Source organism: Esox lucius, chromosome 4, assembly GCF_011004845.1.
Source record: "Esox lucius isolate fEsoLuc1 chromosome 4, fEsoLuc1.pri, whole genome shotgun sequence".
Taxonomy (NCBI): domain Eukaryota; kingdom Metazoa; phylum Chordata; class Actinopteri; order Esociformes; family Esocidae; genus Esox; species Esox lucius.
Window position 1 is genome coordinate 30,521,588 of NC_047572.1, and position 26,190 is coordinate 30,547,777.

Genomic DNA, 26,190 nt, shown 5'->3' on the forward strand with positions numbered 1-26,190 from the left:
TCTGCCCGTTTCGACTACTGGGTCTTGGTTACCTGCAGCTACTGTAAAATTACAAGAAAGTTGGATGACAGCGATGAATACGCTTCTACATGAATGCCCCATGAATGAAAATATGAACCCCATGTCCAATATACCTTTTAGAATGAGTTTAATGACCTTTCACATAACAGCACTAAAAGCCTACACTCAATCAATCATTGTATTCATAAAGCCCTTTATACATCAGCAGTTGTCACAGAGTGCTTTTGCAAAACACCCGGCCTTAAACCCCAAGGAGCAAATAACAGTAGTGTTGAATTTCAGTGGCTAGGAAAAACTTCCTAAGAAGGCTGACATTTTGGAAGAAACCTAGAGAGGACCCAGGCTCAGAGGGGTGACCAGTCTTCTTCTGGCTGTGCCGGGTGAACATATTAAGAGTACAAATTGTAATAATTAATAAAAGCATGTGGGCTGAGTCCAGGGGTCTATTTAAACTTAGTCCGGGTAGGAAGCATGACCAGATGGACAAGGACAGAGACAACACGGAGGTGGTGTCAGCACAGTAGCAGCTGAAGTCGTCAGGTATCGTCTTGATCTACACCTCTTTAACTGTACCCCCACCTTCTCTGGCTACCAATGACAAGAACTACTATATCTTCAAAGACGACTCTCCACACCTCTGTCCTGTGACATGGGTGACACCTGCTGGTTAAAATAGTATTTCAACAGACGATTTCTTTCTAATTAATGAACTAATTATGAAGTAATTACCACTAGTAGGTCAAACGAACGACTGAAATGAAGCAGTCACTCGGGAAAACGAACAAGGGCTCAAAAACGGAAAGAACAGATCGCAAACTCCACATTACTGCGCTACAGCAATGTAATCTTGGGGGAGGACGTAACATATTATACATAGGCCTATTTAACGTAGTTAAGGTTAGAAAACCAAAAAAGGTTATAGGGTTCTGCTTATAGTGATTCCATATGATATGTTATAAAATTGGGGATTCCGATTAACACATTGTATAACTAGTTAAATGACCAAGCTATTTAGCCGTATTCTCTCCTTTAGGCTAAACATACAGTAGAAGGTCGGCCTGTCCTGCGACAATGCAATAGGAAACGTACATAAACGCGTGTTTCCTTGGTTATTGTTCTAGCTTACTAGAAGCAGGATAGGCTGTAAAAACAATAATTCCAAAACAATATTTTTAGCAATTTAATTGTTGTATTGTTAGTTGCTAACGCAATCTGGAGTTCATAAACATTGTTTTTGATATTCTCCTTGTTGACACTAGAGAGGAACTTTCCAATATTTCGTTATAGTACTGACACCACAAAGAAAATGTTTTGAAAATAACCAAAAGATAAAAAAAATATAACCAGGGACCCTCTCTAACCCACTCTCTAAAAAAATGAAAACAAGTTTCCATCATGACCAAGGAAATCCTGCAACATGAACAGTTTCCATCCCATGCTGTGGCCCCTCAACAACCAGACATCTGTCTCACAGAGTCTAACAAGACTACGCACACCACATCAAGCCTTGTATAACTCCAACTGTAAACTGTTCCCATATCCCATTAACTTACATGCTCACCAGCCGTTATATATAATTGCATGTGAAGTTTGCAAAGATTTTGTGTATTCTGTTGCCAGATGTTTTTTGTGGCATAGGGTATTTGTGGCACGGGGTGGTCGAGCAATCTAAGCAGCTGCCTCTTTCAATTCCCAATTGGCTCAGCATTAGCTAGCCAGCTAGCTTAATCTCATGTCAGTTGGATGCAGTAAAGACAGCTAGAGATGACAAATAACAATACGTTGGTTGCTCTCTTGGATGCTTTCTTTCCATTTCCATTGATCGCTCACATCACACCTAACATCTGCTGCAAGTAAATTAGGCTACACTGGCTCAAATACACTCCCGTGCCGACCTCTGGTATGACCAGCACGGATGCTAGTCCTCGCTAATAAAGTTGCACTTGGTTCTGTGGTATATGACATTAAAAAAATTATATTTGTAACGAACACCCGTTTTTTCCCCAAATGTTTCTTTTAGCGGATATGTATCCTGTAAGTGTGAGTAAGGGGATATGATGAAGCTTTATTGGACATTTGACCTGTTCATCATGTCCTGAAGGAAGATCTGCCCCTGAGGCCGACATACCTGCATGTTCAAAACGGTGTCTGTTGCTGTAGCAACAGACATGCTACAGAAAGGAGGTGTGTATTTTTTTAAGGTGGCTCTGTCCCCATTTATTTAGTAGATTTCACTTATGTGTGTTTTTCCACTGTGTAAAAAAATTAATCAATAAATGTAACACTCTCACTCCCTGTCATTCCTCGATTGTCGTCGTTTTGCATTGCAAAACATTTGAAACACTTCACTGACAAGTATGCAGGCCATTACTATATTAGTGTCTAATTTAGGTTTATTTTAATTGCATCCCGTGCAGCTAGAAGCTGAAATGCAGAGCGCCTATGCAGGAGAAGGGGATAGGGTCAAGAGGGCATAACGCTGGGCAGCTTGCCATCGCTAGCTGCAGGATATCATCTGGTAAGAGGGGGTAGCAGCCAAGTTCAGCGTGCGAGTGGCCAGTGGGCCCGCCAGGCTGAGTGAATGAGGTACGGCTGTGGATGTGGGCTATTTTGAAACCGGTTGACAAAGTCGTCGGCCGAGCAGAAAGATGTCAAGGGGAGAAGTGGAGGGAAAAAAGGGGCGAGGAGCAGGTGGAAAATACTTCCCCGGGGTTGGATTTTGAGTAATTGAACGTGGTTCCAGCAACAGTCAGTGGGGAGCGATGAGAAGGACGCAAGCTCATTCAGAAGGTCAGTCTTTTTTTCCATCTCAGCTGCCTGAAGCCCACTTCTGTGAACTTGCAGGGGTCCGTTCAGTCTTGGAGCGGCAGGGGCGGACCGAACCCGCCAGGAGGAGGGGCCGTGAGAGTCATAAGCACTTGGAAAGCGAGGTGATTAGGTTGGCAGAGGCAGACTAAGCAGAAAGGATTTAAGGGGAGAGCTGTGTTGCGGTTTTAAAAATATATATAATTCCTTTTTTTTTTTATAATTTATTTTGATATATTTTTTTCCTCATGTAAACTCACTGATTCAGTGATCTTGTGGATGATAATGAATAACCTACATTCTTTTTAACTTCCTCCAGTCAGTAAATGCACCTGTTACTGACACAGTTGTCCCCAGTTAGATCCAAGGAGGACAACTAGGCTGTAATTAAACCCCTAATGACCAAATGCAGAACCATGACTTTTTGTTTTTGCATCTCCCACATGACTGGAAAGCCATGCACGGAAATATTCAAATGAGACGTAATGTACCCCACTGTCCTGGGGTCAAGTGGTTTGGTTTCCCTGGAAAACGTTTAGCTCTTTAATGACAAATTTGTTACAGGAAATAATCACAGAGGGTGATTTTAGCATAGGGCAAATGTGTGTTAGGTTATCTGGTGAGAGCTACAATGTAGTTTTCTATTTCACTGTTTTATATTTGTCAAGCATGTTAATTAGCAGATGAACTCTTAACCTTTTCCAAAGTTCACAAGTACATGTATGGCCCTGCGGTATTCAGACCCTAAACATCTTGCTCCATTTAAATGTGTTCAGGTGTTAAAAAAGAGCTACTAAAAAGTCTGGTGTTTACGATCTAATTCCAAACAATGTGACGCATTTACAAAGTGTTACAGAGAAGTGTTTATGCGTACAGATCACTAACACTCGGTTTGACCGTGTTTGTTTGGTGTTGATAATTGAAATGTGTGTGGTAGATCAAGCCGAATGAATCAAATAGAAAGTAGAGGTTCAAGGTAGTGGAGGCTTTAATACACACACAAAGAGCCATTTTTGACTACAATAATTGTTAAGTTTAAAAAAAAAACGTAAATACCATTTCAATAAAAGGCCTTCGTAAATTCATTTTCAGATTCACACTAGCAACGAATCTGAGGTGGCACTGCAAGGTGCGCAGCGCAATGGCCAAATCACAGCCCTGGAAGGAGTATAAGCTCAATGACAAACAATATTTAGCTAGTATGGCGCTCTCACAAGTGCAGACGCTTGTGAAAGTGAGATGTTTTAACTTGGACACGTAATGCTAGGGAGTAGCCTACATCTAACACATGCGCTATATCTGCAGCAATCACACCAGTAATGGTATTATGTCTGGGTAAAAACACCGAGTAAAATGCATACATGATCAGTCACAAATTAAACCCTAACGTTAGGCAAGACATGTTCCTCTCCCATCACCGAGGCCTGGATTTCATTCCCCACACGCGTCTCGCCCTATTAACTGTAGGCTACATTTCAATACGTTCCATAACACCCAGACCCTTTCTCTATGCACCGTGTTTTTACATTCCAACTTCCATCTAAATTACAATAATCATGGCCATCATTTAGAGCAACAGAGGAGAAAGAAACTTCTTTAATTGCACAGAAGTCGTTTGGCTACCCTGCGGAGAAACCTGGCCGTTGCCTGGCCGACAACTGCAGGGGGAGGAGTGTTGCATTGGTGTGGTGTGTGCGTTCCCAGTTTGCCAATCAGCGGCTTACGCGCTGAATGGTAAGAATGTGTTGGCGAAGCAGCTTGCTGACCGGGTGGACCGCGTGCAGAGACGTGGCCTCTCACCTGTTGAGGTGAGACAGAACTTGAGTTATCGCTGCCGTTAAACACAGATCCGGAATCAGATTACCTTACATGGAATATTGCATTGATAAAACATTTTCTTCCCAACACTTCCCTTAAAGTATACATAGATAACGCTTTATGAACTGTAAAAAGCATCATGAAGTTGATGATGTATTTTAACAAGGCACTACATTATCTGACCATGGACCCGTGGTGCAGATGTCTTCAACCTTTTCTTCAAAACTGAACTTGCAGGGGTCCAGTTCAGTCTCGTAGCGGCAGGGGCGGACCGAACCCGCCAGGAGGGGGGGGGCGTGACAGTCATAAGCACTTGGAAAGCGAGGTGATTAGGTTGGTAGAGGCAGACTAAGCACAAATCATTTTTAGTGGAGAGCTGTGTTGCGGTTTAAAAAATATATATAATTCCTTTTTTTTAATAATTCATTTTGATATCTTTTTTTCCTCATGTAAACTCACTGATTCAGTGATCTTGTGGATGATAATGAATAACCTACATTTTTCTAACTTCCTCCAGTCAGTAAATGCTCCTGAGCTACACCAACATTTTATTATTGGAAGGCCAAGCTTAACATGGTTTTTGTCCCCACTGGGGAGTATGAAAACAATTCAAGAAAACTATTTTGTAAAAATGTATTGCAGAAATTCAAATGAAGGCTTAATCCTTCAGATTCAAGCACAATGTTGTCTGTTTGCCATTTTTAGTTGTGGATGAGTTTGAAATTACTTTTGAAGTGGATCCAGTTGTATTATTTTCAAAAGGTGGACTTGAAATTGCCCATAAATCTATGTGAAAAAAATTGTAGTGGTGAGTCCTCTATCTCTTAGTGAGAACTGAACGTGTTACAATACTGCCAAATCAACCAAATATGAAGGGCAGGGTGACAAGATGATTTATTATTTCTGCCTGCAGGTATTCTTGCCTACTTGAACATATTTTGCTTAATGAAACAGAATTAAACAACAATAAGAATCCAGTTGTCATGTTTGATTACTCGCTTAAAAGATCTTTGAAAATAATGGTGAGTGTGTGTGTGTGTGCATATTTCTCCTGTAATGACAGGTTTTACTGAATGAAAGAGCACTCAAACTGTGGTTAAACAGGATAAATGTAATAGCTCAAGAGTTGTTGGATAAAAGTTACAATTTGGTTTTGGGTTAGGAATAGGTTTAGGCAAAAACATTTTAGAAGTTGCCCAGTCGCCCATTGCTGAAACATCGTAGCCCTATGAAGATAAGGAAACCCCAAGTTTTACTAAGAAACCACATGGCGCAGCATAACAACACTAACGTGATTGGCAGACCGGCTGCTGGCGTGAGTCGCAACGATCATTGGAATAAGGCTGGAGGCGTGACGCAGGTGCAGAGACGTTTGTTTAATGACAAAGAAAGGCGAGACACACGAATACGGGCGAAAGGCTCAGTGTGGGGCTGGCAAAAGTCAGCACTACACACATTCAAACAATACTGCCTGCCGAGCAAACCGAGAAACATATGAATGGAGGTGATTAGGGAGTGATGAGAGCCAGGTGTGTGGGGTTGCCAGGTGTGTAGGGTTGCCAGGTGTGTGGGGTTGCCAGGACCTGTGGTTAATTGGAAGCAGGAATGACAGTAAACCCGACAGCACTCCTCTAGGCTGTACCCATCCCAGTCTGCCTGTACCGGAGTCAACACCCACCATGTCCGGAGTCCAGGAGGGACCGGAAATACGTGGGCGGGGGACCCCTCGTTTATCCGACTGCCCGGCTCCTGGTTGGTCCTCCGCCCTTGCCCGCTGGGCTGGTACCCCGGACATCAGGCTGCCCCGTGACCAGCTTCTTCATGAAGGCCTTCCATGACCCAGAAAATGTATTTGGGGCCTCGGTCGGTTGACCATGTCCTCCGATGTTGCCAGGTATGTGAGATATTTCTTTCTTTTTTACGTTCGTCTCACGGGTTGGTGCAAATGAGGAGGAATCCTCAGGTAGAAATAATGAAAGAAACAGGCCTCCTGAATGTATGTCTGAATGCGGCTCCTGATATTCGTTTGTTTCCCGTTTAACTGGTGAAATTGCGTGTTGGGTACGGCTGAGGCACCGTGCGCTCGAAGCACAAGGAGGGAAGAAGACCAGGGTTTAAGCTGACTGACTGCACCCGCATGTGTCTATTCAGAATAATGGCTGTTACTCATGCTATCGTCCGTTTGTGGCACCGAACATCCAATCTGAACCGTAGTCCTTCGCAACATTGAGTAAGGCGTCAGGGATCCAATGAGAGCGTCACCTGCCAGCCCGCCACAGTAACCTGATCCCAGATTCGGTGTTTAAAAGCAGATGTAACTCGAGCATTCTCCGGCGGGAGGTCGGGGTCTCGTCTCGGCTTGCGGTCCATCGGATCACTGAGCTGCCAGCCTCGCCAGCCACTTTCCTTTGTAAAAAACAGTCATACTCTTTGTGTTTGTTTGTGTGTGTGTGTGTGTGTGTGCGTGAATGTGTGTGTGTGCACACGCACACGCGTGTGTGTTTCTAATTGACCCCGACCCTGTTCAAAACCAGTTCTGTGATGCGGCTGCTTTTAGACAAAGTCGGGGAAATTCCTTCCTATTAGACCTAATTATCATTCTTAAATCTGTTTCTACTTAATAGAGTCCCGACAGCAATCAACACACACACATAGTCAATGTGGTCTTCATTTTCCCCTGTGCAGAGGCTCTGAGTTAGCGGAAAGGCTTGTGAGAGTCACACGATACCTTGTTCTACTCACATCATCCCTTAATACCAATTTTAAAAGGGGCCATAGGTCACGTTTCCTATTAACTATAAACCATACACAGGTTGTGAAATTAGCCGGGCAAACATTACAGGTTAGACACAGGTTACAACACTGCCAACGGAGAGAAACAGCCTGCAGTGACACACTGTCACCACTGAGGGGCAGCAGAGGATCACCAGGAGTTGGTTTTTTTTTGGGGGGGGGGGGATTCCAGTTAACCTGTCCAATATACAGTTTAGGGAAACTTAACAGATGTTACTGTCCTGCTGGTTGTTAGCTTGCCAAAAATACCCAGTTAGCGCATTCAACACGGTCCCTTCATGGAACCATTACTACTCTCAATAGTGACAACTTAAAATACTCCCAATGTGCCCTACGGGCCATTCATAAGAAGTACCGCCACTGTGCCCTACGTGCCATTCATAACAAATACTACTGGTGTGCCCTACGTGCCATTCATAAAAAATCAGACCACTGTGCCCTACGGGCCATTCATAACAAACACTACCGGTGTGCCCTATGGGCCATTCTAACACTGGAATGGTCCATTTATAGCCTAACTCTGGGTTGAGTTATAACATCAACTCCTGACGACAGGCACCCTACGCGTCTTGGAGTCCAAGAGCCAATGTGGGATGGGAATATTCACATAAATATTAAATAATTACACAACAGCCCCGTTACAGCCGGTGGCAGCAGATGATGAATGGGCCTGGGATAAAAGGAAAGAGAGTGCAATGAGAGAGAGAGAGAGAGAGAGAATTGGGGGAATGGGGGGAGAGAGAGAGAATGGGGGGAGAGAGGGGAGAAAGACGGAAGGCAAGAGAGAAGGGAAGTAAAGGGGAAAAAAAGTGAGATTGGAATGATGGAAGGCTTAATGTAACAGTAACTGTGGATGGAGAGTTGTGACGGAAAGATCAAAACAAAGGTCTGTTGAGGGCTAGTGGATATAAAAGTGGCGGGGAGGGGGTGTTAAAGTGAAGAGTTGGAGGAGGGGGTGGAGGAGGGGGTGGAGAAGGGGGTGGAGGAGGGAGAAAAAGTGGGGGATGGAGTGAGTGTAGATGTAGAGGGATGGAGGTGGCCTAAAAGTAGGGGAGTGGAGGTGTTATAAAAGTAGAGGGGTGGAGGAGGTGGTAGAAGTAGAGGGGTGGAGGAGGTGGTAGAAGTAGAGGGGTGGAGGAGGTGTAGATGTAGAGGCGTGGAGGAGGTGTAGCAGTTGAGGGGTGGAGGAGGTGGAGGAGGTGTAGAAGTTGAGGGGTGGAGGAGGTGTAGAAGTTGAGGGGTGGAGGAGGTGGAGGAGGTGTAGAAGTTGAGGGGTGGAGGAGGTGTAGAAGTTGAGGGGTGGAGGAGGTGTAGATGTAGAGGGGTGGAGGTGGTGTAGATGTAGAGGCGTGGAGGAGGTGGTAGAAGTAGAGGGGTGGAGGAGGTGTAGAAGTTGAGGGGTGGAGGAGGTGTAGAAGTTGAGGGGTGGAGGAGGTGTAGAAGTTGAGGGGTGGAGGAGGTGTAGAAGTTGAGGCGTGGAGGAGGTGGTAGAAGTTGAGGGGTGGAGGAGGTGTAGAAGTAGAGGGGTGGAGGAGGTGTAGAAGTTGAGGGGTGGAGGAGGTGTAGAAGTAGAGGGGTGGAGGAGGTGTAGAAGTTGAGGGGTGGAGGAGGTGGAGAAGTTGAGGGGTGGAGGAGGGGGTTGAGTCTGATCTGAAGTGCTGTTCTCTTTACTGCCCATATTCTGTTTCTGCCTTTTGTGGCAGAGATGAACCAATGATAAGAGGGTAATGTGGACTAATGAGAAGAGGGTAATGTAGACTAATGAGAAGAGGATAATGAGGACCAATGAGAAGAGGGTAATGAGGCCTGTGGGGCACAGATGAAGGGAGAGGGGTATTGTGGGGAGAGTTGAAGGGAGTGAGCGAGTTTGGGAGATGTACAGAAGAAGAGGGAGATTAGAAGAGACAACCAGAGGAAGGCGAGAGGGTGAAGAGGCTTAAACAGTGCTTAGAGAGGAAGAGATGCATGATAACGTGATGCAGTGCCTTTATAAGGACGGCTTCATTAAACATCCAAGACAGGTTAAAGGAGAATTTAAATGTTTTTCCTTCTTGGTGTTCAGACGCTTCTTCACAATGTAGTCTGGGCCACCAGAAACTGTAATTCAGACCGCGCATGGCCTTGAGAAGACATTTTGATCTGGTGGCGGAACGGAACGGATATCGAACGCGCCGGCGACGCGTCCGGGTCAGCCGAAAGTGACAGCGTCACGCTCACCAACCGGTGGACTCGCTGGCGGAGAGACATTTATTTTGTTTCGCAGTGTCATCCGGGGGTGCCGAGACTTGGTCAGGGGCGGCATTCCCAGAACTTCTACTTCCCGCCGCAATGCTTCGGTGTTCTTTGAACCGCCATTATAAACCTCAGCCACCTGTAGCTAAGAATCAACGTAACTAATCGGGGTGTGTTAGCTAACTCAAACAGGATGTTCTCACTGGTACACGCATGCCTGAAGAAACCAAACTGAGCCGTCTTCCTCCACCCTTTTTCAGACCCCCGGGCTTTGTCAACATGCCGTGACCCGGGATTCGAACACCTGTCTACAATCACGCGGTTACATACTGCAAGACTTGGTGACTTAGACCGCTGCACCCCTCCGGGGCATCCAGAGATTGGATTTGATTGACCTGAAATGTTTTTTTTTTTGCGTCACCTTTCTGTTCCTATCATCTGATATTAAACAGCCGCAGTAAAAACCCTGCGGATATTTGAACAGACATTCCAAAGGCAAACCTACTCATACGTGGTGCAAGGAGACTGGCAGGACAGACAGTGTTCCTTAACTCGGAGCGTTCAGCGTACCAGGCGATGCAGAACAAACAAGACCACTGTCAGTCTGACACGTTGCGTGTGTCCTTGCCAACTTGACTTCTCCGTGAAACCTGATGAAGACAGAACTTTCTGGATCTTATAAATAAAGTCTGAAAGAAGTCTTTTTAATCAGCAGCAGCTTTCATTTCTCATGGTCAAATCACTTTTGAGTAACATCAGTGATTTTATGATTTGATTACTTCCAGAGACTTTTAGGTAGCAGTGGCTAGAGTTAGTTGAGGTTTGTAATGGCTGATTAAAAATACTTATTTCAGGATGATGGAACATCTAGCATTAAGTTGAAGATAATGAAAAGCCTCTGTTTAGTTTAGAGCACTGTAGAAAAGAGAGGTGTGGCCTTGTCCCTTCTTCAACATTAGCCTTCTCATCCTTTTCTACTCTCATCTACTTAATTTTTCCTCTTGTCGTTTCCTTGTTATGTTTCTCTCTGTCCTCCTTCTTTACTCAACTCGTCTGTTTGACTTAATGTTTCTGGGTCAGAAGACAGATTGGTTGAGTCCTGGCCTTTGAGCTCTGTGAATCATAGGCAAGTCAGAGAGAGAATGGACTAATGACTGATCAGAGAACCCTCTCAGTGAAAATCACCATTATTTCTCTGTCATTATTTAGATGATGGTTAATATACAAAGATAAAAGAAGAATGAATGTGGTGCTTCGTCCACGTTTACTGCATCATGGTAAAACAGTTGAATCTTTCAGCTGTCAGACAGTTTGGTCCTATTGAATGTGAAACAAAAGTGGTGAGAAAATAAAGCGATTGTGCCTTCCCTAATAAACTTTGCTGACGTCAATGAAAAAATGGTGTATCTTATTTTTCAAACTGCTAGTATGGTCCCCAAACGTAGAAGGAAACCAGTCACAGCTGTCACCACTTTGATGTGATTGTAAAAAGTGGCAATGATGTTTTTTTGATTTGCGCAAACCAAAGCTCTAAAGCTCCTCATTATAACAACCTCCTAAGGCCTCTGTTGAGGAATGAACACTGTCGCGGGACATCACTTCCTTTGAACGCCAACTAACCACAGTCACACACTGAATAATTTATTTCTCCGTCTATTTGTGTCTAAATGAGTGGAAGTGGTTCTAAACCTAAAGAGAAGGATAAATAAAATTTGAAGATCAAAACAGCATTGTATTGCCGTGAAAACGTACCATCAGTAGTAGTAGTAGTAGTAGTAGTAGTAAAAGTAGTAGTAATTTGTCACCATGGAAACGTATCGTCAGTAGTAGTAGTAGTAGTAATAGTAGTAGTAATGTGTCACCATGGAAATGTATCGTCAGTAGTAGTAGTAGTAATGTGTTACCATGGAAACGTATCCTCAATAGTAGTATTAATGTGTTACCATGGAAACGTATGTCAGTAGTAGTAGTAATGTGTTACCATGGAAACGTATCGTCAGTAGTAGAAGTAGTGACGGATCACTGGCCAGTTAGAGAGTTTTTTCATGGTTACTTGAACTGTATGAGATATAATATTTAAGCTCACCCATCTCTCTGTATGGTCTTGTCAAGTGTGGCTTGATACATTCATACCATCCATTGCCTTGCGTCCTTTGTCCGGATCATGTGAAAAATCAGCATAATCAGAAAAGTCGAGGACAAAGGATTCATGTTAAAACCAGGTGTAAGCAGAGCTAATGTCTAAATCTGTTTGTGTGTGCGTGTGATTGCATGCGTGTGTGTGCATGCATGTGCATGCGTGCGTGTGCGTGCGTGCCATGGTAACACATATGTACATCTGTACATGTGTGTGCGTGTTACGTGTGTGTGTTTGCACGGGTCCGTCAGAGTGGGAGGTGAGGAACTTCTGTGACTCTTCTGTAATCTCTGGTCTTTTGTGCCTTTCTTCAACACTAAAAGCTTTTCTATTTACCTTTCCCACTGTCAAGGATAGAGGGAGGGGGACGATGAGAGCAGAGTGTGCCCTGTACCGGCAGAGGCTCTGAGCGGCGGGTGGGCAGCTGCTTCTAACCAGCCATACAGACTCTTAACAAACCATGACACGTCAACACGAAACACAGACGATGACACGCCAACATGTAAAACGCTTCGTTGACCCTCCGCCACACCAGAACTCCTTATAAGGCCGCAGAACTCACACTCCGATGGAAAACATCAATCATATCACTTTATTAGAGGGCGCTGTTGAGAAGAAGGACTCTTAAACGGGACAAAATCAGTCTGAGTTCAGAGTGATTCGGAGTCGGAATCACTAATGTTGGATTTACCCAACGACACGTGGGCACAGAAAGCAAAGCTATTCAGATATCTTGTATGCATTTATATATATTGCTCTTGATTTCCCTCTTTTTGTCTCCCTCTCTCTCTCTCTCCCTCTCTTGTTTTTTATTGCTTCATCCAATTGGCTGCCAACGTACAAGTCAGACATTGTTTGAGGTGCCATCAAACATCCCCTCTGTAATTGGGTTCTGTTCTCTCTCTTTCACCGACGCACAAACACACACACCTTTCAAACACCTTTTTCAAAACACCTTCAAGACTTCCCAAAAGCACCCTGCTAATCTCTTTCTGTGCAGGCAACGCTCAGAAGGCCTGCAACACGTACGACGACGGCAGCCTGTTTTCGCTGTGAACGGACGGAATGAAAGACAGCTCAGGTCTGTGGTTACACGGTCACACGGTGGATGAATTGATTAACTCATAAATCAGGCTCATCCCAACCCCTCTGGGCACTCCCCCCCCCGACTAGCGGTTACGAGGTTCAGCCCAACCCTACGCCCTCCAGCTAATCAGCAGAGGCGGAACGTTCCATCGCATGGCATTGGGGGAGGGCGGAGCTGGTAGGTGTCATGAAGTTACAGGAAGGGTTAGGCCCGAAAGAGGTGGGGTAGACCAACAGTAAGGAGGGGTGGGGTAGGAGGAGTGTGTGAGAGAATAGAGGATGGAGAGAGACAGAGTTTAACAGGAGATAAAAGTGTTAAAAAGAAAGAAGGGAGGAGAAGCCAAAGCAATGCTATGTAGCTGTGCCAAAACAGAGAGAGAGGACGACCGAGCAAGTGAGAGAGACTGAGAGACAGAGAGCAAAAGTGAGAGAGAGGGAGAACGAAAGCTAGTAGGAATGTAGTAAATCCCTGGGCAACTCAAGCATTCTCTGGAGAAAGAAAAGAGGAATTTTTATGTGCTGCAGGTGAGCAGAACAGAGAGGAGAGAAAAGGGAGAGAGAGGGAGCTAAAGATCAACAGAGGAAGAGCGAGAGGATGCGGGGGTGAGAGAGTTTCAGCATCTGATTTCAACATAACAGGAAAACAGACAGATGACCATGTAATCAGACAGACAGGTAGTCAGACAGACAGATCCTCAGGTAGTCAGACCGACAGACAACCTGATCACTATGTAATCAGACATACAACAAGATCTCCATGTTGTCAGTCAGACCAACAGACTACCAGATCACCATGATGTCAGTCAGACCGACAGACTACCAGATCACCATGTTGTCAGTCAGACCGACAGACTACCAGATCACGATGTTGTCAGTCAGACCAACAGACAACCAGATCACGATGTAATCAGACAGACTGCCAGATCACCTTGTTGTCAGTCAGTTAGAAAGACAGACAACCAGATCAAGATCACTATATAATCAGACAGACAGACTACCAGATCAACTTGTTGTCAGTCAGACAGACCGACAAATACCCAAGTAGTCAGACAGCCAGATCACTAAGTAGGCAGACAGACAGATCACTAGGTAGTCAGACAGACAGACAGACAAATGGCTAGGCTGAAGAAGTGAAGAATTCGGGGAGACATATGGAAAAGAGTTTGTGAGACAGTGACAGGGAAAGAGAGAGACCGGGAGACTGAGAGAGACAGAGATCTGAGAGAGCTGAGGAGCATCTGTGCCTCTACAGACCGAAGAAGAGAAAGAAAAACAGAGAGACAGCGAGTGTTGCCTCTCACAGAGCAAATAAAAGTTCCCAACTAGTGGACCCGTCCATCAGCTTCTCCATAGGACCGGTCCTTCGTCTGGACGGGGGGGTTAGCAGGGCTGACCACACTGTCACCGGTTTCATCACTGGTCGACATAGAAACGCCGGTGGAAATAAACATTGAGACTGTGTGAGTGTGTTGGGGGCGGGGGGGGTGGGGGGGGGTTGGAACTGGCATGACTGTGAACGTTCATATCCTATCATGACACCATGAAATGATTCACACACATCCTGCACACACAGCCCACAAAGGGTCAAGCACACACACGCTTACTGGCAGATACACACACACACAGACGCTGGCACAAAGCAGTCTTTGTTGACCACTGGCCCCACTAATGTCTCTTAACAAATGTCAAAAACACACAGTGCCACGTGTGTGTGTGTGTATATTTGTGTGTGTGTGTGGGTGTGTGTGTATATGTGTGTGTGTGTGTGGGTGTGTGTGTGTGTATATTTGAGTGTGTATATTTGTGTGTGTGTGTGTGGGTGTGTGTGTGTATATTTGAGTGTGTATATTTGTGTGGGTGTGTGTGTGTATATTTGAGTGTGTATGTTTGTGGGTGTGTGTATGTGTGTGTTTGAGTGCTGCCTTAGAGTTAACCCTTTTACCCAGACCCACTCATACAGTTGCTGTGTCAGTGTGTGTGTGTGGGTGTGGGTGTGGGTGTGGGTGTGGGTGTGTGTGTGTGTGTGTGTGTGTGTGTGTGTGTGTGTGTGTGTTTGAGACCATTTGTCAACATATTGACATATGATCACACACACAGTTAGTTTTAGTTTTAGGGATTAGTGGTTAGGCTTAGATGTTATGGTTAGGTTACATTTTGGTTACTGTGGGGTCTAGTTAGATTTAGACAAAGGTTAGGTTAGTGTTAGGTTAAGGTTAGGATCAGGGTAAAAGAAGAGCCGGGAATCAATTGTCTAGTCTCCACAAGGATAGAAAAAACAAACATTAGTGTATGTGTGTCTGTATGTGTATGGCTGTGTGTGTTGGGGGTTGGGAAGAAGTTATGCACAGTGCAGGTGTGTGTGTGTGTGTGTATAGTTGAGGTAGTTATGCTCAGTGCAGGTGTGTGTGTGTGTGTGTATAGTTGAGGTAGTTATGCTCAGTGCAGGTGTGCAGCTCCGAGGTGAAAAGAGGCCAATCTCCATTGATCCCTTAATTTCTAGCCTGAGGGAAAAAGAGGAAGTGAGAGACAAAAAAAGAGAAGGAGGTTGAGAGAGCGGCAGAGAAATGGATAGAAAGAAAGAGGGAGGAGAGAGAGTGAGAATTAGAGCATGAGAGAGAGGGAGAGAGTGGGGGAGGAAGTGTGTGTGTGAGTGTGTGAGTGTGTGAGTGTGTATGTTAGTACCTGTGTGTACGCTGCTAATACTGGTCTGGTGCTGGGCAGGTTGGACAGAGGCTTCTGGGAAGACGAGATGCGTGAGATAATGGGATGGAAAAAAGAGAGGGAGGAGGGAGTTATGATGAGGGGAAGGGATGAAAGAAAAAGGGAGATCGTAAATTTTCTCAAGACCGACAAACGAGACGCCTTCGTTCGCCTCCTTTTGTTTTTAACGGACGTAGGAGGCTCTTTGTGTTGGGAAAGGGGACCCGTGGAACGTCCTCCGCAACGACACGCTCCGAGGACTTCCAAAGCCCTTCTCCCAAATGACCACATTAACACTTGTCTCGGTAAAAAGTTTTATTTTCCATCCCCCTGCGACACGACAGAAAAGTATTATTCAGAAAATAAATAAAACGTAACACTCAATAAATACTACAGATCAAGAAGTCTCATCGCAGACTTCACACATACATAAACACTTGAACCAGGACGCTGAGCTGTGATGTCCCAGATCGAAGGGGCATTTTGAAACACACCATTCTGGGATTGGGGGGGGGGTGCTTTGTGAGGTCTGTAAATGTGAGGAACTCAGAAATAGGCGGCCACACAAATGACTTCCACGCCTGGAAATGCGTGAGTGTTTGTGTGTGTTGGGTGTCCATTCGGGGATACAGTGGGTGTTGGCACATTTCTAATTTCTCAGCAACCTCCCCCCGCTCCCCCGCCATGTCGCTAGTGGTCAGCAGACCTTGACTCAGACCCCCCGCTCTTTCAACCCCTCTTCGTCCTGCCATGTCCTCTTCTTCCTCTTCTTCTCTTTGTCTCTGTTTCTCTCCATTCATAAAGGTTTTCCTCCCAGGGTTCAGATGAATGGTGATTCACTGAGTCTCTAATGCTGAATCAGCTCTCGTCAATGATGTGGCTGTCCATCTGCTTGACCACCACCTTAATGTCCAGGATGTGAGCCGTTCTGTCCAGTAAATCAGTACCAATGGCAGATCAATGGCATGTGCATTATGATGTCATGTCACTGGTGACAGTGCAGATATTGTCCAGGCTGAGAGAAGAAGACAATTGGTCCTTTTCTATCCCGAGTGAGCCACTTGGCCCTGGCTGATGTCCTCCCAGAAAGCCCCTCTTACACGGTTCAGTACAAGGTAGGTATTCCAAAACTGTCAAGATGTGTGTGTGTTTTAAAATTGTATGTAACCTTTATTTATACAGGTTGTCTCATTGAGATAAAATCTATTTTCCAAGAGACACTTGTTCAATGTGTGTGTGTGTGTGTGTGTGCTTGCTCTCTGGGCGTCAGTGTGTCTCAGTTTGTGCATGTTTAGGCTGTGTGTGTGTGAGTGTGTGAGTGTGTGTGTGTGTGTGTGTGTCACAGTCTGTCAGACTCTGAGTCTCTTCTGAAGGCGGCTGAAGTCCTTGGCAGAGTGTGTGTGAGTGTGTGTGAGTGTGTGTCTTCTCTCAGTCGTTCAGACTCACAGTCTTCTTTTGTCGGGTGAAGTCATTGGCTGAGTGTGTGTGAGTGTGTGTGAGTGTGTGTGTGTGAGTGTGTGTGTGTGCGTCTCCTCTCTCCGCCTGTCAGACTCTGAGTCTCTTCTTGAGGCGGGTGAAGTCCTTGGCGGAGCGCCACAGCCAGCTCTGCAGTTCCCTCAGTACCCAGAAACCCTCCACCTTCCTGGAGAAGTCGTTGAGAGCCGGCCGCACGGCCAGCAGAGGGGAGGAGGACAGGGGTGGCAGGAAGGGGGGCAGGGGAGGGGGGGGCAGCAGGGGGGGGCCCCTCCTCAGGGACAGGGGCACAGGTTCCGACAACAGAGTGTGCCCCTCCCCTGCCTCGAATGGGTAGAAGAGGGAGAGGGGTGGGTGGAGGGTGGGGGCAAATAAGGAGCGGGAGGAGCGCCGCGGGGGATGGAGAGACGCAGAGGAGGAGAGGATGGAGGAGGACTCTCTGATGAAGTATTGCTCCTCCTCGGTCACGCCTTCTCCGGCCCCACCCGGTGGTTGGGGGTGGTAGTGGAAGGTGTAGCTGAACAGTTTGTTGTTGTCGTCGAGGAGGTTTTGTTGTGGGTGGGAGGACTGCTGGTCTGGCATCTCCCCTTCCTCTGAAACGCTTAGCAGCCTTCTCCTCCGTCCCCATCTCTCCCTGCCTTCCTCTCTCTCCAACTCCTCCTCCTCTCTGTCATCGCTGACCTCCTCCCAATCCTCCACACCTCTCTTCCGCCCTTTCCTCCCACGCTCCCCCCTCTCCTCCTGTCTGAACCCCACACTCCTAACCGCAACCCCAGCTGCCTCCGCTCTCCGTCCGTCCCTCCCCCTCTCTCTGTCCTTCTCTCTGTCCCTCTTTCTCTCTGTCATCTCTCTCCTGGGGTTCTCCTCTTTTCCCCCCCTGGCTATCGGGGCACCCCTCTGATCTTCATGGCTCCTTGGCCCCGCTCCTGTCTCGGCTTCATGGGGGCCGTGACTGATCATGGACACTGGCCTGCGTCCTGCTGCTCCTCTGGCTCCTCCGATGTCCCTCGGCAGGTACTGCGCCTCCACCCCTGCTGGGGACTGGGCGTACCCCAGCGTGCTCATGAGGCCTGATATGGACCCCAGCAGACCGTCCAGCCCAGTGGAGAAGTGGAGCAGGGAGGTCTGGAGGTAGGGGCAGAGGGTGGAGCGGGCCAGCTCCCTGACCGCCCCCAGCAGGACAAAGTAGGCCCTCTGGTTCTGGGCCAGCCTAGCGCGGTTCTCCAGGCCCCGCCACAGCTCCAGACGGGTGGCCGCGCTGGGCAGAGTCAGGGCCGTGCTGTTGGGCCGCGGGGGAGAGAAATCCGGGTCGCTGAACGGGGGGCCCAGGTAGGAGAGCTGGAGTTGGGAGGTGGGGGTGGGACAGCGGGGGAGGCCGTCAGCAGTGTGTTGGGAAAGAGGGAGTGGGAGGAGTGGGAGGAGTGGGAGGTGTGGGAGGAGTGGGAGGAGTGGGAGGTGTGGGAGGAGTGGGAGGTGTGGGAGGAGTGGGAGGAGTGGGAGGGAGAGAAGGAATTGTTAATCCTACATGTGCAATCAGACACAGCTTGGTTGTGCTCAAACACGAGCATGGTGGCCAGACTGTTTCTGCTTCAGCAAACTCCCGGTGGCAAAACACCAGGAGGCTGACCGGAGCAGAAGAAGCCCATGGCACCAGGCTTCTCAGTGATGAGATGAATTCAAGCATTTGTGAAAGCAAGCACTGACGTGCTCAAATATCAAAGTGCTTGAACACAGTATGGTAGGGCATGCTCCTTACATAGGTGCGCTTTATCTCCCTTAACTGGTGCTCCAGGTAAATGGTCAACTCGTAGGTCCTCTCAATCGAAGTCCTCTCATTGGCCAGACTCAGGGAGGGGTCCGGGCCCTGCCCTGTTGCCACAGCTACGACCAATAGCAATGTGAGCAGCATTTGATGGACTGGAGGAGAAAACAGAGGAGAATTTCAGTACCGCACAAGGAGTTGTTTTAGTTCGCTATCAACAGTAATTTATTGTTTCATTCACTATCAACAGTATCAAAATGCTGTATTCCACTATTAACTGTAATAGAAGTATTTAGTTCACTATTAAAAGTAATAGAATGTTGTTATCCACAATCAACAGTAATAAAATGTGCTTATCCACAAACAACAGTAATTGATTGTATTAATTCTAAATTAACAGAATGTTGTAATTCACTATTAACCCTGATAGAAGGATGACACAGTGGAACGTCCATTCACAGAACATCTTTTAGGAGCATGATCTTTATCAGCACCCTCAACATTACCTTGTTGCCATGACGTCCAAACCCAACTTCGATAAGAGCACCGTCACAATATTTAGGAGAATTTTAACAATAATCCTGTTTATATCTCGGTCTCTATGGTGATACTCTTGTCTGTTTATATATTGGCGAATCTAAGTTATTTAACTGCCAATAAAGCTTTTCCCTTTCAGTCTAATTTTAGAGGTGCTGGCCCTCTAATGTTTTCTCTGGGCTCAAATAAAACTTGACTCAAATCTTCAAACAGTCAGACGAATGGTCCCACTGTTCGTCAACACACACATACACAAACACACACACACACGCGCACACACACAGGAACTCAAATCAATGCAGAGTTATGTAAGCATGTGGCTTATTTCATTATCATCAACATTGTGTTTATAGTGCCTATGTGTATTTGTGAGAGTGTCAGTTCATAGTGAATGAATGCCTTTGTCTCTTCTTTGCCTTCATTTGCTTGTGTTTGGATTGTTGTTGTAACAGTGTTTATGTTAGTGAGTGCTGTTGAATTTGCATCCACAGCCATATGTATGTGATTATGTGTTGTTTCTATTTGAAATGTTATACATCAGTGTGTATACACTGGTGTGTGTGCGTATTTTTAAGGTTAGCTGTGCGTATGTTAGAAAGTGTGTGTCATATGTGTGTGTCTTGAAGGTGTCCGGGGGGGGGGTTAATATGCAGACTCTTTGGAGACCCTCTTTTCCAGTTTCACACTGGGAAAATGGTGGCCAAATGATTGTGACAGTGGTAGAGATCTCTGATTCCGCATCCCCACCTCTCACTCACCCAGAGACAGGGAGAACACGGAGAACTCACTTTCACTATCTATCTTCCTGTCTGTCTGTCAGTCAGTCTTTTTCCTCATATATCTCTCTTTCTTTTTCACTTCTATTTCCTCTCCCGAATTCACATTCCCTGTTTTCTTTGTCTTCCTTACTCTGTCTCCTGTTCTCTTCTCTCCTTTCTCTCTCTGTTTCTCTCTTTCAGCCTCTTTTTGTCTGTCTTCCTCTCCGTCTGTCTCTCTCTCTCTCTCTCTCTCTCTGTCTTCCAAGGCAGACAGACAGCACGGTATGGTCCTCTGTAATTATGGCTCTTAAACATGCCGCTGTTCAACAGTTTGGCAAGAAGTTATGAGCAGGTCATGACCCCCTCTCTGATGCCCCAGTCCATTCTTCCACCCTCTCCTCTCTCTGTCCATCCAATTAATCCCTCAATCTCTCTCCTTCTCCCACTTTCTCATCTCCCCCTTCCACTGACTTTCTCAATCCGGCATTATCCCTCAACATTTCTCATTTCCGCTCTTTCTACAGTATCTGTCCCTCTGTCCGTCTATTTGTAGAACGTCTTCTTGGTTTTCCCTTTTTCGCTTCTCTCTTTCAACTTGTCTTCAGAAGTCTTGTCATTGGTCTTTCGCCCCGGGGGAAAAATAACAGCAGCTTATTACCTTGATTAGTGGTCTTACTCTATCTCTTCGTCTTTCCTCCCACAATCATTTCTGCCCCCAGGGAGCAGGAGACTTAAGTGGAGCTCTTGAAAAACTCACAAGCGTTTATGTGGACATCTCTGTCCTCTCAGAACTAACCAAACATGTCAGGACCTAAAAGAGTCAACACCTTTTTTCCACCGTGGAACAAACTCCATAAAGTCATCACTATGAATTTCACTGGCACTGACGCACCTCGGCGCATTTCATTTAAATCAGGTTTACAGTCACAGTGAAACATGTCCTCTCATTTCAATCACAAAACCCCAACATCTGACGGAACATAGGAACAGAACTCAACACTAAACTCAACCGCTGAACACCTTACAACATAGGGATATTACATCACAGGTAAAACCAGATTTCGGTGAACACCTTAAACCCTGTGTTTGCACTCCTCTTGACTTCAACTCCGGAGAGCAAGACCAACTCTGACGAAAGTCTTTTTTTTTATAGAAAATACCTCATCTAGCTACTTTCCCCCACTAAGCTCCAAATGCACAGCTGGAACACTCAGCGTTGAATGTTTTTAATGCAAAACATTATGCCGGCTGGAAGAGTGGCGTTTTGGTGCACACCCGTCTTCTATAGGGAGAGAAACCTTTACTTTAGATAATAATGGTTAGGCTACAAACCAAAGCCCTCAGTCCCAGTCTGTGCTGGGAGCTGAGTCATAGTTGACCTGACAATAGAAATATCTAGACCCACTCTGGACAAGGCCAAAGTGACGCCAAAACATTCTCACAAGGACCATCATATTACAGCAACATTGGGGCTTCCCCGTGACCTGTGTGCGTATGGGTGTGTGTGTGTGTGTTTGCAGAGTTCTTCATCCTCTGACTCATGTTTGATTTATCTATCTCGATGTATCGGCTGATCTCAGATTCAAACTCAAACCTTTGCACAATCTTATTGTTAGCAGCTGTAAGACAGAGTTTATGGGGCTTGATATGAAGTTTATGGTTTGAGGCTTTGCTTATGTTTGAAGTCTGTGGTCGGTCGAGCTCAAGGTTAGGGTTCAAAGTTTAACGCCAGGGCACAGGGTTCCGTAGTCTTGGGGTTGAGATACATATTCTGACTGACTACAGGGGTCTTGCCATCGGCATATGCATGATGACATCAGATGGATTGGTTGGAAGGCCATCCACTTCTTGCTGGTTAGGGTATTTGTTATGGCTAATCTATACCAGACGTAGCCAGCAGGGACAAAGGCATGGCCAAGCAGGGCTCCCTGTTAAGGCTGATTATAGATACCAGAGACGTATTCAACAGAACCTTCTATAGTCCACATTCTGTTCTGTTACGTTTCAACGCCAGCTTCAGTATTCCACCTTCTGTTCTGTTACGTTAGAACAGAACCTTCAATATTCCACATTCTGTTCTGTTACATTACAACACAACCTTCTGTATTCCACATTTTGTTTTGTTACATTACAACACAACCTTCAATATTCCACATTCTGTTCTGTTACGTTACAACAGAACCTTCAATATTACATACATTCTGTTCTGCTACGTTACAACACAACCTTCTATATTCCACATTTTGTTCTGTTATGTTACAACAGAACCTTCAATATTCCACATTCTGTTCTGTTATGTTACAACAGAACTTTCAATATTCCACATTCTGTTCTGTTACGTTACAACACAAACTTTTTTATTCTACATTCTATTCCAATCTCTTACAAGAGGAGTGTTTTATTCTATTCTATTACATTCTGGTCTGTTGTATTACAATTCGAACTTGCACAATCTGTGTTCTGTTGTATTCTTTTTTTATTACATTCTACTATAGTTGATCCTTCCTGAAATCCAGAGGTAATACCTGAGGAAAGTTTTGTTTCACCATAGAATTACTGAGTTTTGTGCAAGCATGCAAATGGACTCACGCAGACCTTCACACACACACACACACACACACACACACACACACACACACACACACACTGGTACTCTGGCTGGCTGGACAGTTACATGTGTATAGGCTGCAGTGAGGGGAGGCGGGGGGAGGGGGAGGCGGTGGGGCGGGGGGAGAGCTAGGGTCAGGGGCAATGTTGTGTGTCTGTGTACAGTTAGAACACAGATTTATGTGCAGTCTGTACTCAATCAAACGCGCATTCCTTTACTAACTCAACACACACACACAATCAGACACACAAACACACATGCATGCATCCATGCAAGATCTACAAGCACCAATGCACCTATCGATGTAAACACAGTCAACCCATACCCTCATACACCACACACACCAATACACACACACACACACACACCAACACACCAACACAAACACACACACACACACACCAACACACACACACACCAACACACACACATCAACATACACGCCAACACACACACACCAACACACACACACCAACACACACTCGTCATCTATTAAACCTCCTCGGAAGTCTTGTTGTAATATGAATTAATTGGATTGGAATGGAACCCTGGTTGCCAAAGAACATCAATGACAGATCAACAAAGGGGAAACAAAAAGAGGCAGAAAACATAAAAGTTAATAATTTGATGTTTACGACAAAACAAAACTTTTTTGATTGTATTTCTCTCTTTCAATCGTGGTCTTGCTCCTTCCTAGAAAAATCTGTCTTTAATTCTTTCCTACTTTCTTTATTCTACCCATCATTCTTTGTTAACTACCAATATTAGCTTTCTCCTTGTCTCTTTCTTTCCCTCCTTGAACCCCAACGTATCACTTTCAATGGTGGTTCTCCTTCCTTCTTTACCTAATTGGCTTCCTCTCTTCCTTTCTCTAATTAGTGCTCCTCTTCCCCTCCATCTAACTCCTTTCATTCTTCCCTCACTTCTATCAGACTTTAGTTTCTAATTGACCTCCCCTCGCATTTGCCCAGCTCCCCACCCCTGGCTTACCCCTAAAAAATAAATACAAAAAAAACATACAAGAGACTTCCATTACATTTCTCCGGTCTGTCTCTGCTTTAGAAAATCAGGGAAGGACAGAGGGAGGGAGCAAAAGGGGGATGGGGGCTCCTGAAGGAGAGAGGGGGAGACAGACATTAAGAGAGAGAGATAGAGAGAAACGCAGAGAGGAAGAGAGGGAGCAAAGGGACTTGAAGGAGAGAGAGAGAGAGAGAGAGAGGGAGAGTTTGGTGAAGAGAGGGGCCATGTTAATTTGGGAAAAATGTAAACAGCATGTGTAACTGTTCAAAGCGTGACCAACTCATTTTATATCATTCCCCCCCTCCCTCCCCCCCTCCCTCCCTCCCTCCCTCCCTCCCTCCCCCTCTCCCTCCCTCTCTGGGTGCTTCTAACTCCTGTCAATAGGGAATCTGTACTGCATTAACCCTACGCCACCACTTTCTCTCTCTCTCTCTCTCTTTCTATTGCTCATCAGTTATCTGTCTGTCTGTCGGTCTCACCCGTAGAGTCAGCGATGGGGCTGAGCAAAGAATCTGAGGGGTCAATCGCTCTCCTCCTTCCCTTTTTCATTCTCTCTTCCTTCCGTTCCAAATTCCATCTCTTTCCATCCATCTTTCCATCATTCTTTCTTTCACTATCAATCCCTTTATTTTCTCTCTCTCTCTCTCCTTCCATTCTACACTCCTTCCTTTAATCGCCCATCTTCATTTTTTCTTCCTCCTCTTTTTCATTCCTCTTTCCTTCTCTCCGCATTACTTCCCTATTTCCTTATCTCTATCATCTTTCTTTCCCTCTTTCCTCCATCCCTCTTTCCATCCCTTTTTCATCCTATTTCCTTCTGCCTTTCATTTGTTTTTCTCCATCTCTATGCTCAAGATCCGAGCGTGGGTTTAAACCCCTTGACCAGAGTAGATGCTCTGGTGTCCACACAAACACAAAGACAGTTATCTAAAACACACCGACACTAATTCAGTCCTCACAGCCCTAACATGCAATGTATGTGTGTGTGTATATGTGTGTATGTGTGTATGTGTGTATGTGTGTCAAAGAGCGAAGGAGAGAGAGAGTGGGAGGTTAAAGGCAATAAAGGGTGTTTACAGGAATATATTCTTTATTTGCTCAAAATATCTGGGATAACATTTGTTAAATTGCTGAACTTACATACTGTTTTGGATATTGAGCTGTTTATTTTTGGTTGTGGGGTGGGGGGGGTCAGCTGAACCTGATTTTTATTGTTGAAGACCACCTGAAAGTGTAAGAGAGAGATGGAGAAATAAATGGTGGGAGGAAAGATTAAGATTAAGAGGCCGGGAGACAGAGGAAATCTTCAGCATATTATTCTTTTGTTTTTTAACACTTATAGCATCATTTCGTTACACGTTTCACCTCCCTCTTGCTTTCCCACTTTCAGAGACACGGAACAGCAGCCGCACAGGCTGTCCCAGGGGGAAGACGTGTGTGTGTGTGTGTGTGTGTGTGTGTCCTCACACCCTGACTAACGTGAATCATGTACTTTCTCATATCAATGACAGCTAACTAGACAAGGGCTTTCGCGGCCTCTGACCCCTCCCAACCCAAGCCATTTTTTACATTGAAGGAAACTTCCTATTCACACACACGTACACACACACCCGCATCCATTTAAAAGCATTTTTAATTTCTACACGCTTGTTAAAATATACATCTGCGTATTTACCTTAATTGCACAGCGTCCCAATGTCACTGTAAATCCTTCTTTTAATATTACGAGGATGTTTTTCCTAACAGAGATTGATTTAAATGTTTTTCTATTTTTATAAAAGGAAAACCACATTTTATCTTGGCATTTGTTCAGGTTTTAAGTATCAAAATGTATTATGTACTCATACAGCATCTATTTGTAAGTCATTGTTTTTATTTCTGATATCAGCACACAAAGGTTTAAGAAGGCCCATTGTATTTCTTCTGTATTCTCCTATACAACTTCTTAATTTTAGTATTATGTATTGTCTTATGTATATGTTATTAGTATGTTCAATATGAGGACATTCTACACTTAACTGAAATTATTTCTAATCCTTTTCTATGGAAATTCTGTTAGAAGTTTTAAACATGTGGCGGGAAAGGTCTGACTCCCTCAGTATTAAGCAAATTCTACAATTAAAACACATGGAAATATATATACTATGTAAAATCTCAAAATGCTAAATAACCGATATGGCACTAATAGGTTTTGTAAAAGGATCATTTGTAAAAGCAATAAAATAGAAAACACTATGCAATACAAATAATAATAATAAATATAAATTACATAAATAAATACACAATATTTATAAGATTGTTATCGTAGAAGATATTAATTAATAAGCTTTGATTGTTTTCACTGAGACTTACCTCCAAAATGCATTTTATTTTTATTTCGGCAGAATCCTTAATTTCCTTCCAGCGTGCACTGGCTTTATTCAGCAATGCTTTATTAAAA

The 26,190-nt window shown here is 45.2% G+C and overlaps 1 protein-coding gene across 1 annotated transcript; it reads right to left on the reverse strand.

The window, feature by feature from the left end:
• Nucleotides 1-15,899: 15,899 nt before the first annotated feature.
• clcf1 (cardiotrophin-like cytokine factor 1) lies at nt 15,900-24,916 on the reverse strand. Its single transcript, XM_034291986.1, has 4 exons — nt 24,891-24,916; nt 18,822-18,982; nt 17,367-18,403; nt 15,900-17,285 (listed from the first exon to the last, which is right to left on the reverse strand). Exons 2-4 carry the CDS (start codon nt 18,972-18,974, stop codon nt 17,138-17,140), a joined length of 1,338 nt encoding a protein of 445 aa, XP_034147877.1. The 5' UTR covers nt 18,975-18,982; nt 24,891-24,916; the 3' UTR covers nt 15,900-17,137.
• Between the last annotated feature and the right edge of the window lie 1,274 nt (nt 24,917-26,190).